General features: G+C 35.4%; 1 protein-coding gene across 1 annotated transcript in view; it reads right to left on the minus strand.

Moving 5' to 3' along the window:
* The window catches only part of diaph3 (diaphanous-related formin 3), a 332513-nt gene that overhangs the window by 188368 nt on the left and 130795 nt on the right, over positions 1 to 13350 (minus strand). The window contains exons 10-14 of the mRNA XM_067387955.1: positions 5922 to 6032; positions 4736 to 4854; positions 4218 to 4334; positions 1137 to 1255; positions 989 to 1053 (exon numbers count right to left, since the gene is read on the minus strand). Of these exons, the coding sequence (XP_067244056.1) occupies positions 989 to 1053; positions 1137 to 1255; positions 4218 to 4334; positions 4736 to 4854; positions 5922 to 6032 (531 nt within the window). The remainder of the gene's footprint in view (positions 1 to 988; positions 1054 to 1136; positions 1256 to 4217; positions 4335 to 4735; positions 4855 to 5921; positions 6033 to 13350) is intronic.

The raw sequence follows: 13350 nt of genomic DNA on the forward strand, positions 1-13350 counted from the left end.
TAGAGGGTCTTGAGGAAGAGCTATATAAAATCAGGCTGGTTTAGGCTTATACATTGCTTAGTAGTAGATGCTAAACCTTTTAATAGAATATCTGACAGATAAATAACTATACTACCATTCAAAAGCTTGGGGTCAGTAAAATTTATGTTAATAAGAAATGTTTCTTGAGCACCAAACCACATATTAGAATGTATTCTGAAGGATCATGTGATATTGAAGACTGAAATAAATTATGCTGAAAATTCAGCTTTGCCATCACAGGAATACATTACTTTTTAAAATGTATTAAAATAGAAAATTTTAAAATGTAGTGACATTTCACAAAAATACTGTTTTTACTGTATTTTTCACCAAATAAATGCAGCCTTGGTGAGCATAAGATACTTCTTTCAAAAACATTTATTACAGACCCCAAACTTTTGAATGGTAGTATACATATACATAAACTACAAATAACCATAAAATTTCATTGCACAAAACTAGTCTTCACAAAAATAATAGTGACAAAGGTGGGTTTTTTTTGTGCTTTGCTGACTGAATTAAAGGGGATAAATACAGAGATGCAACTTTTCATAGAGGGAAGTTCAGAAGTTTGAGTTTCAATAATTTACTGGATGTAAAACCATAAAAAAATGTTGTTGTTCATTTTAAAAGTTAACTAGCCATCAGGAAAAGATGTAGTTAAATAGCTGTGGTTTGGCATCTATAGATCCATTGCCCTCGACCACATACATTTCGGCCTACAATTATAAAGGAACGCTCCCAACAATCAATACATGGGCCTTTTTAATCTCAGAATACTGTTAATTACAAATGGCTGTTTGAACGATTTCAAGTAATCTCGCCTTAATTAAAGAAAGCTAAATGGTGCAGTCGTGAATGGTCTTCAAAGGCCGCATACTTCATTAGGAGAGCCAAAGTGAGAAGAAAGAAATAGAAAACAAGGGAGGGGTGGAAGATAAAGAAGAGGGAAAGAAAGGGCACTTGCCTTTTGAGCTAACTCTGAGGCCCTCTGTTCAAACTCCTCAGCCCTTGCTTTATCCACACACACCTCTGCAGCGAAGTCAAGGAGAGATTAACCATTTCAGTTTGTAGAAAACAAATTAACCAGCTCATATATGATTGCATAAACACACCTAACAGGTGGCTGAAGTCCACATCCAGACGTTTGCGGTATGTGAAATCAGGATCTGTGCCGCTACGATGGAGGACGATTTGAGACACACACTCCTCTATGATCTTAAAATACTGAGGCCTAGAGGACAGAGAATAAGAGAGAGCGAGGAGGGAAGAAAAATCAATGCATTGTATTATCTTTTTGGGAATATGGTACCATTGACTCGGGTACAAAATGAGAAAAATTGTTAAATTAACTCTGAATCCTCTGACAGTAGCGATACTGTCTTATACAAGCTATTAACTGATGGAATGAAAATGACTGAGTCCTTTAAATCTGTGATGCTGCTCGACACTCATATAAAACAGAAAGAGAGAGACATAAAATGGAGAGGGACATGGAGAAAGACATAAAAGTGAGAAGGAATGACACATTCAATACTGTAGAGTGAACTAATTTTGCAGTCAGGCAAAGGATGTTCCCAACTTCATACCTAGTCACTGGTAAAAATCAAACTAACCTGCTTTGCTTCCATATTCCCAACACAATAATATAAGTTAATCATATGCATATTTATATACTTTAATTTAAAGAACAGAAGTGATATTTGCCTGTATATTATAAACTGAGTTGACGTTTAATAAATACAGCCTTTGTGATTAAATACAGACTTAGACTCACAATTAGAGTCTTTTCATTAAAAAGAGTAAAATTAGCAGAGCTTTCAAGTGGAAATAATTAGGATCAATCAGGCTGTTTGATCTGAAGTGATCATTCTGACCTTTTACAGGCATCATTTCTATGAGGTACCGTGAAGTCGACACTATATAATAATGGCTAAAATTAAATTATAATAATTATAATTAACATCAGTCTCAGTATTCTAGTGCCATTAATCATGTTCACTAATTGATATGTTTGAAAATGACACAAATAAAGTACCTTAGTCAACCTCATATTTGATATGTTAAATATGCTAATATGGTTAACATAAATTAGGATTATAACATTTAGATGAGCGTATTCTCAGTTTTTGAGTCAGTAATTCCCTAAGGGAATATGGATTTATGTGCCCTTAAAGTGATAGTTCACCCAAAATGAAAATTGTCCCATGATTTACTCACTACCTTCTTTCAGACGAACACAATAAGAGATACATTTAAAAATATCCTGTATCTTCCAAGCTTTATAATGCTAATAAACAGGGGGCCTGATTTCAAGCCCAAAAAATGCATCCATCCATCATAAATATAATCCATCAGCTCGAGGTGGTTAATAAAAGTCTTTTAAAGCAAAGCAATGGGTTTTTGTAAGAAAAACATACATATTTAAAACTTTATAATCTAAAATAACTAGCTTCTGCCAGACGACCTTAGGCATACTGCGCAAGTCAACTTGCACCAAATGAGTAAGTCCTGAAGTGATGTATTTCTCTTTAAAATTTCTCATTTTAGACTTCTAATTCGTGGCCGGTGTTTTGTTTTGCTCTATCCTCTGAGCTTCCGCGTTCCTCATTGCCTCGGGTCAGGTGTTACTCATCCGCTGCAAATCGATGTGTCCAGCCATCTGCTGGAAGTTAGTTATTATATTTAATATTTTGCGGATTTATAGTGGATATTTATCTTACAAAAACCCATCACTTCATTTCAGAAGGCCTTTATTAACCCCCTCGAGCCGTATAGATTATATTTATAATGGATGGATGCATTTTTGGGGGGTTCAAAACTTCTAAACTTGAAAAGCACTCCAACTGGCATGTAGATGTGTGTATATTAATGAAGGAGGTATACATTGCCCGTCTGCAGCGGTTTTTAAAAACCAAGTAATATATCTTGTATTCTACATAGTAGGAGCCTGTCGTTTGATCAAAACCAGGTTTAACACACCCCCAGCTGTGAGCTAGAAGACATGAAAACTCTCTTTGAGCAAACACCACAGATGAAAAAGAGAGAGAGAGAGAGAGAGAGAGAAAAGGAAAGGGAGAGAGTATATAGGGAAGGGGAAGGGTAATGTGGGCATGTGAGATGAGAGGAAGATGAAAGCAGGTTCATTCTCTTTGTTGGACACTGTCATTGGTTGATTTGGGGAGAAGACACCAGCAGGGCATGTGGACTGCCTGTGTAGAATAAATAGCATTCATGGACAGAATTTAGAGAGAAATGTTCATGAGGTGAGAAGAGCTTACTGGGAGGACTGGGACCATTTAATAATAATCGACCAATTTACCAGCAGGACTCAAGAAGACGACACAGCAAAGTTGTTTATTTGGTCAGAATGTGTTTTTAAACAAGTAAAGAACGCTCCAGGGTGCTTATATTTTCGAGATTCAAAATTTCCCAGTAGGTCCACCCTCCAAGTACCTAGATAGATGGATGGATGGATGGGACAGACAGAGACAAAATGATAGATATTTGTGTCAGCTGCAGAATGAATGCTTCTTTTCTCCAATACTGCCACTCAGCAGATGGTCTCTATCTTTACACCTCTATTTCCCTTTGCACTTCTCTCTTCTGTCAAAGCTGTTATTCTAAAAACAATACAGCTCACTGGCTAAAGAGCTTGAGAAGATGTTCTCCAACAGACAACACACCGAGTCATTAGTGAGACCTTAATGCCGGGAGATGTTTGCTGTTGCATCACTGGCACTAATTAGACCGAAATTAATAAAAATCTCAGACGAGGTTTGAAAGGGAGGAGAGGCAGCATTTTCATTAAAATTCATGAATATAAGATGAATATAACGTGATTTTAAGTGCCTGAGTTAGTTCTGAAAGACATTTTCAGGTTTATGAAAGGTCCTTGTGTGTCCAATACCATTTAAAAGTTCAAACACCTACTCATTCTTTAATATTATTCTAAACTGCATCAGTTAGTAATAATAAATGCAAACGGAACAAAATCAAAGAAAAAGATGTATGGGAATAAAGTAGTAACTGGATAAAATGTCAAAACTTTTATGTCAAAGCTTTTTTTTTTTTTTTTTTTAATGTAGCCTTTCTTTGCCTACATTACACAGCCATTTGTTGGGTGTTTTTCATTCACTCTAAAGTAAGCTCGTATAAATGTATATATATAAATAAATAAACCAAGTAATCCTCACCGTGTGAAATAGTCATTCCTGACCAGTAGCAGGTGCTGCAGTATGGAAAGAAAATGGCTCTCAGTGCTTGTGTCCTTCACAGAGCAATATAAGACATTAAAGACATCTCCGATATCAGTACACACTGTGTTAAGGAGCACTCAAGGAATGCCACTGGTAAAATAAAGGGAACAAATGGGAAAATACAGAAAAAGAGAAAGTACATACTCTCTTATAAAGTACATACAGTGTATGTATGACTGTAAGTACATACAGCCAATTGACTAGTCTTGTCAAAGCATGAAACTTGTAAAAAACTAATGAAAGCAAATTAATCAGGGTACTTTATGGTTATGATTAAATCTAAGAAAACATCAATGCATTATCAGTGCATGGTTTGCAATGATATAAAAGTCTGCATATGACTACCATATTATTGTTGGAGGTCCTCTAAGGATCAAAGAATGAGTGGGAGAAATAAAGAGGAGGCGACACGGAAATTCAATGAAATTCTATGTGTCTCAGCATCGAAAGGATATTCCAGTTCACTCCTGATGTCCTCTAGGCGATGGGAGAACTCAATCATGTCCTCCTCCTTGTGCTCCTCAAAGACCTTCAGCTGAATATCCAGAGCATCGTTTTTTACACTGTTCAGGCTCTAGACCGAAGGAAGGGCAAGGGGAAATAAAGAAGAAAAGAACAAATTAAATGGGCCATACCATATAAAACATGATATTCCTTGGTCTTTTGAAATAAAGAGATGATGTACAATGTAGACATACAACTCCAAACTCCCTGCCAGTCCACCAAAACTATTGCTGGAAACTAAAGCCAAGTGCATATAAGATTATAGTCTGAGGTTAGTTGCATACATTGTGCACCAACACAACAGAAATCAATAAAATGTGAAAGTTTTACTTCTTCCTTCCTGTGCGGTTGGCCTAAGCTGTGAAAAAAAGCTTGTTTAAAAAACAATCACAGTACTGATCTCAGAACCACAACCGCATATACATATGACATATATTTGCACTGAGTGAAAATCGTGGAGGTGTTGTTGCTCATTTAATATGCTAAGAGGTTAGCCAATCAGAATAGAACAACTACATATAGAAGTCCTACAGATATGGTAGCAAAACAGCAGGTGTAATTCTAAGTTAAAAGAAAGAATGAGGAAAAAATTATAGGAAACATGACATACAACTGCTTTTGTTGCAAGACAATGTGACTAACATTTTAAGAGGACTTTCTGGGAAAAATGTGGAATATGACCATTTTAAGAGGAAGAAAAGAGAAACGGTAACAAAACACTATTTTCAAAAATGTGTATTTAGAAAAAGAAAATAATAATTTTGCTTTCATTTCATCTCTTTTTATTCTCTAGTCCCAGTTCTGAGGCAGCTTCTGTTTTGAATAATAAATATGACATGCGTGAGGCATTAATCTATCTCGCTCGCACACTCTCTGGCTTTCATTTCACACACTTCTCTCCTGTTTTGTTCAGGCAGTTTTCAGTCGTTTGTTGATAGAACATAACCACATTCTGAATGCCAAGAGGAGACAGACAGAGAGAAAGAGACCAATCCAATCCTGGCTGTAGGTATTGATTCAGCAGAGCGACCTCTCCTTCAGGCCTCATAAATTATTCGCAGACCCATTTTACAATATTTCACTCAAGTGGACAACTCATTTAAATATTAATACACAGACAGTGGTGGAGCCGCTTACCGGGAGGATCTCTCGCAGGCCGCAGCGCATAAATTCATTTCGGATGTGCAGCCTGAAGTCCAACTCATCAGGAGACGTTACGAGTGCATTGATGAGCTGCATGCAAGCCACCTAAAGGGAAGATAACATTCAGTATATGCAGGTCTGAGGGTATATATTTGAATTACAAAGGGAGCGTATATGTAACTATGTTGAAATACTAAATTAAGTGTTTGTACTTGGGCTGATTAAACTGAATATTTGCTGCAGAACTATTTAAGTGAACAAACAAAAAGCAAAATGTAAATTTAAAAATGGTAAATAACGTAAAGGTAACGGTAACCAGTTACAGCACTTAAAAAATACAGTATCTCTTATACATATATACACAACCATTCAAAAGTTAAGGGTCAGTGAGATTTTTTTTTTTTTTTTTTTTTAATAAATACTTTATTTAGCAAAGCATTTAATTGATGAAAAGGGACAGTGAAAGTGACAGTGACTTTTACATTGTTATAAAATTTTATATTTCACATAAATAGCGTTCTTTCTATTCATCGAAGAGTCCAGAAAATCATGTGACTCCGAAGATTGGAGTAATGGCTGCTGAAAATTTGCCTAGCCATCACAGAAATTACATTTTAAAATATATTTTAAAAGAAAACAAAATTGTGATAGTATTTTACAAAATTGTTTTATTGATATATATATATATATATATATATATATATAAAATCAATCAAATAAATGCAGCCTTGGTGAGAAGTCATTTTACAATGTGTGTGTGTAATAATAAAAATATTTATATTTTTATATATATATATATATATATATATATATATATATATATATATATATATATATATATATATATATATATATATATATATATATATATATATATATATATATATATATATATATATATATATATATATATATATATATATATATATATATATGTATATATATATATATATATATATATATATATATATATATATATATATATATATATATATATATATATATATATATATATATATATATATATGTTTTTTTTTTGTTTTTTTGTTTTTAAGTAAAAATAAAAATAAAATAAAAAACATTTGAAAACAGCACAGCTAACAGTTGTGATGTTTAGCCTTGCTGATGTGTGACTATCACTAATTCACATTATTAATTTAAACACAAAGCATCATGGTCTTAAATGTCTCACTGAAGCAGAAGACAGCTTGTTTTAAGGGAATGTACATAAGACTGCAGTTCGGACCTGTAGAAGTGCATCACAGTGGTTTACGACTCTCACAGAGCTCTCAGCCAACATAAAGGATTCCATCATCTCAGTCAAAAACTACTATTCATCTCCTCAAGCAACACAGATCATCAATTATTGATCAGCCTTCTCCACGACACCCTAAATCACACGTACGTGTGTGTGTGTGTGTGTGTGTGTGTGTGTGTGTGTGTGTGTGTGTGGGCAAGAGTTTAGTTAAAAGGCACTGGTGCATTCAGGGGACTGAGGCATATTGAACAGACAGTGAATTGTCTGTATGGCCTTGCATGTTCCTGTTCACAATGTCTGATGATGCATTAATTGATTATTACACAAACCACACTGATCCAAGATTATTTATAGTGGCGAGTCTCACCCGAACAGGTTGTGATGGCACGGGGCTGGAACGAGTTTATTCAGTAAAGGATTCATCAGACTGATTTAACGCTAGCTTCTGAGTTCATGAGCCTTCTGAATGAGGCATTAAAAGGACAAGCTCATAAGAGTCAACAGTTCAATAGAGTAGTGACAAACTGAAGAATCAATATTTTTACTCAGCCTTAAAAATAAGTTGGAACATTTATAATCTTAATATAAAGGGTGAAAAAAAAAAAAAAAAGACTGAATAAATATTATGACATTTCATACATCATGTAGTTCATCAATGATTCAAACGGTAACTCCAGAGTCTTTTGAGTGATGCATTAAATAAGCATGCTCCTAAGAGTAATTTTTTGTGAAAAAAATGCTGGTTGTGCTGTATGATTTTGATTCACTACAAAGAACTAAATTCATAAAAGTCCACAGCTGATTAATCAAAGTATCAATATTTTTACTCATATGCCCAAAGAACTGTAGGCAATATTTCTAATTCTAAACTCGAAAGGTCCAAAAGAAGAATAAAAATTAGTCAGGTAAGGGATAATAATGATATTTTTTACATAGCGAAAAACCCCCAAAAAGAAATAGCTTTTATTGCCTAAGATCTGCTTGGGAAGAATAAGTCTTTCATAAGCAGAACCTTTAACTTTAAGAGACAACATTGTATTCATATTTGTGTGGCTCAGTGGTTGAACAGCAGGAGCAATCTCAGCAAAGCTGAGTCTAAAAGAGACACTTGCTGACAGCTTTTATGAGGGAAAAGAAAAACATGTCTGCCATTAATAACTTTACTCTCTTCTTAATCTGCCTACTTCACATGCCTGGTGAGAGATGGGAGTGGTGAGAGGACAGGATGGGGACAGAAAGAGAAAATCTATTCCTGTGAGAATCACTCACTCTCCATTAGCTCAGGGTAATACAGTGCTAAAAGAAATATCTAATAGACGTAGACATGAAAACACAAATTATGTAGTGATAAAACAACATGCTGAATCATTTACTAAGTCCCATGGATGAGCACACAGACACATGCAGAAGGAAAATACTTGGTATCCTTGAGCTCTCCTGAAATTCTTCAAAAATAAAGCTGTTGTGCAGTCTATGGTTGACCCCGAACGCTCCCTGCCTCTCACTCCTACATAAACAAACTGAACTTTATAATCTTTATCTGGGTGTGTGTCTCTAAGAGCATCTATTTGAAGAAACAGCCCCTAAATATATCTCAAGCAAAAACAGGAGAGTGGGGAGTAAGAGAACCCATAAAAGAAAACTCCCAAACTGTTCTCAGCAATAACAGTCTTTGATAAATGACTTATGCAGATAAAAGAGATCACAGCTGGCTATTAGCAAAGTGGAACAATAACCAGACAATCAACAGAACATTACTAGAGGCCTCGAAACACACCAGTTGGCCTTCATGGATATTAACTAGTGTGTCTTGGATATTTTGGGGTTGTATTTCTCCTTTCCTTTATACAATTTCTATCAAATGGAGAGAAACCAGCCAATAAGGGGCCGTTTTCTGTGTGACCTGCTATTGCACTGCACGCAATTGCTTTGTATTAACTATTCAACAGTATAACACGCTTTTGGGCTGGAAGAGGAGATATTAGTGCGTCGATCAATGCTAAACATAATATTTTGTACTAAGTGCTCTAGAGTCACAGCACTACTAAATATGTTGCTCTCTGCAGGTCACATTAAAGCATTCAATTCTGCCATTATGTCAAAAGAATATATTTTTTAGCTGTAACATTAACTGCTGACGTAGTGGTTTATCCTAAATGCTGGATATGAGAAAGTATGTGAACATGTGCTCGCTCTATACATATTTGAAGGGAAAGCTCGGTGCCTCTCTTTCACCTCCCTCTGCTACCAATTAAACTCAAACACAGATACTTTGATCAGCCTCAACAATGAAGCCGTGCAGTTAACGCAGCCAAATCAGTGCATGTTGTTCTGTAGGGCCAGCACACTGCAAAGGAACAGGGCACTTATAATGCGTGCAACAAGAGAGCCCGGAGACAGTCGAAACTAAAAACATTCAGATAAAGTATGGGACACAAAAAGGTGTCAGAGATCTGCATGGTCCTTGAAAATTATACATTTTTACAGAGAAAGAGAGAATGACGGCGAGACAGACAGACCGACCGACCAACAGACAGACAATAGACCGAGACAGAATAACAGACATACAGATAGTCTTTTTACACCCATTTATTCTGATTTAGTCATTATCTATTCCATGATTAGAATCAATCATGGCTTGTGAATGTAGAATATTAAATAAAGTTGATGTCAATTTTCTACCGTTGGAGTACTTGAGAAAACTGCCCATTACAAGATTTGTGGTTTACAGAACCTGACTCATGCTGCAATTCTGTCTTACTTGCAGGCACAGGACAAAATATCCCTAATCAAATTATTAATTATATATGGAATGATTATGTTAATTCTCATCAGGGATGTTTGACTAATGCAAGTTTGTGCTTTACAATGCAAATGAAGTGCTGGCAGCACTAATCTTACAAATGTCCTGAGCCCCTAAGCATGCTGGCTAAACAAAAGGTCATGTTGATTTTTCAGAAAGGGGCAGGATATAAAGTTAGTTTTATAACATTTAATTTAATTTATATATATATATATATATATATATATATATATATATATATATATATATATATATATATATATATATATATATATATATATATATATATATATATATCTCTATCAGTGCTTCCCACACATAGACCTTACTTGGGCGGGCTGCCCACGTATAATAACAGCCGCCCAAGTATATTTGGAGACACATTCTTTTATTATTTTTATCCTCTTATGCTTTTATATCCGCGCAAGCTAATGAAACCATCAGCGATCGATAAACTAGTCGTTTCGTACCTGCTCATTGTGTGTTCATCAGAACTGTTTACTCCCGCTAGCATTCCCACGTGCGCTGAAAGTCACAAGGCGGCGCTTTTGCACGTTCTACAGGCTTGGGCAACAGCGCTTCAGACTGCTTGAAAGTGATTCTCAATCAATGAAAAGCGCAGATTTATGCCAAGCGATTGATAATGAAGTCAAGTTGATGAATTATTACAAAGTCTACTTCATGGACTTTATATAAAATGTTTTAGACGACTATGAATCTGAAGGATCAGCCTGCAATAGTACAGACATTTCAAAATAAGAGTACCTGTGTATTTCTTGTTTATAATTAAAAGTCACACGCTAAGTTTTTTTCTTTTGGGCATTATTGGCATTTTGGTTGCACAATAAATTGTATTTAATTTGATTTCCATTTATTCATTTATTCATAGTAAATTATTGTAGTCTCCCCACAGGAAGAAAAGACTAAGAACATTATTTGCCACATATATTATTCATTTTATAAATTTTACTAGTAAAATCTGTGTCCCATTCACTGAGAGAGACACTATATGACAGCAAGGAGAACATAGGAAAAGGTGAACCATTTAAATGCTGTAATTTGCATAATTTACAATGCATAATAATGCATAATATTAGTATAATTAAATGTAATATGCTATGTAATTAAAATCAATTTAAATAAATAAAAATACTGTTAAAAATCACACATTGTTTGTTTGTCACATGTAGTAGGCCATTTTTGTGCCGTGGGTAATAGGAGGATTTATCGCCCGGCTACCACCGCAAGTATATTTCAAACCTGTGGGAAGCACTGTATATATATATATATAAAGGAGCTTAAAGGAGCACTGAGTATCTTTACTTATATAAGCATTTAAAATGCGTTGTATAAAAGACTGATCATTAACAAGCAGACTTGCTCATTTGTTTTCTGATCCTTTTCAGTGTAGGCCTCTATACACAGATGCCAGGGGATTTTAAAGTGTAAATTGCGTTTTAGAGGTGATTCAGGGCCTGTGACTTCATCGTTATATTGAAGTCACTATCAGGCAAATTGTTGGTGCTTCATCTCAGCATGACCATTTAGCGGCCCTCAAATCTCTGAGGAAAACTTTCAAAATGGAATAGTATATAAAGGAAATGTATTTCCCCACCTGAGCAATGCACACAACACCAGTCTGTCACAACAGTGTGAACATCACTGTGAAAATGGGTTGTTTTATACTGAAGTGTTAATTAATAGACAACTAGTACTTTTAACAGTGTTATTTGTGCAATCACTGAAAAAAATCCTTTTCTTGATCATTAATGTTTTGACTTTTTTTCCAATGAAAACATCTTTAAAACAAGATAGATTTAACCGAGAAAATGGATATTAAAGTGTCTTATTTCTTTAGTGATATTTTTTTATTTAAATTAAACATATATAAACTAAATTGAAAAATTCTATTTACTTATTCATATTAAATTATATGTATTTAATTGTGCTTGACACTAATGCTTGTCAGGGTTAAGGGGCAAGTGAGTGAGAATTACTTGCCTGACTAGATAACTAACCTGACTGAAATGTCAATAACAAATAATAACTAGGAAGTCATCCAAATTTCGGCCACCAAGCATTTTTGGCTGAGAATGTTTCTCGTTTCATTCTCAAATTAATCAGCCATTTGAATGAATCGAATCTATATATATATTAGTTGTATGCAAAAGTTTAGGAACCCCTGACAATTACCATGACTTTCAGTTATAAATATTTGGGTGTTTGGATCAGCAATTTCATTTTGATCTATCAAATAACTGAAGGACACAGTAATATTTCAGTAGTGAAATGCGGTTTATTGGATTAACAGAAATATGCATCAAAACGAAATTAGACAGGTACATAAATTTGGGCACCCCAAAAGAAAAATCACATCAATATTTAGTAGAGCCTCCTTTAGCAGAAATAACAGCCTCTAGACGCTTCCTATAGCCTGTAATGAGTGTCTGGATTCTGGATGAATGTATTTTGGACCATTCCTCCTTACAAAACATCTCCAGTTCAGTTAGGTTTGATGGTTGCCGAGCATGGACAGCCCGCTTCAAATCACCCCACAGATGTTCAATTCAGGTCTGGGGACTGTGATGGCCATTCCAGAACATTGTACTTGCTCCTCTGCATAAAGGCCAGAGTAGATTTTGAGCAGTTTTGGGTCGTTGTCTTGTTGAAATATCCAGCCCCGGCGTAACTTCAACTTTGTGACTTATTCCTCAACATTATTCTCAAGAATCTGCTGATATTGAGTGGAATCCATGCAACCCTCAACTCTAACAAGATTCCCAGTACCGGCACTGGCCACAAAGCCCCACAGCATGATGGAACCTCCACCAAATTTTACTGTGGGTAGCAAGTGTTTTTCTTGGAATGCTGTGTTCTTTTGCCACCATGCATAACGCACCTTGTTATGACCAAAGATTGAGTTATTTGTTTCATCAGTCCACAGCACCTTATTCCAAAATGAAGCTGGCTTGTCCAAAAGTGTGTTTGCATACCTCAAGCGACTCCGTTTGTGGAGTGTGTGCAGAAAAGGCTTCTTTCGCATCACTCTCCCATACAGCTTCTCCTTATGCAAAGTGCCCTGAATTGTTGAACGATGTACAGTGACACCATCTGCAGCAAGTTGATGTTGTAGGTCTTTGGAGGTGGTCTGTGGACTGTTTTTGACCATTCTCACCATCCTTTGCCTCTCCAATATTTTATGTGGCCTGCCACTTCTGGCCTTAACAAGAACTGTGCCTGTGGTCTTCCATTTCCTCACTATGTTTCCTCACAGTGGACAGTGACAGCTTATATCTCTGCGATAACTTTTTGTAGCCTTCCCCTAAACCATAATGTAGAACAATCTTTGTTTTCAGGTCATT

The sequence above is a fragment of the Chanodichthys erythropterus genome, chromosome 6, assembly GCF_024489055.1.
Source record: "Chanodichthys erythropterus isolate Z2021 chromosome 6, ASM2448905v1, whole genome shotgun sequence".
In the NCBI taxonomy this organism is placed as follows: Eukaryota; Metazoa; Chordata; class Actinopteri; order Cypriniformes; family Xenocyprididae; genus Chanodichthys; species Chanodichthys erythropterus.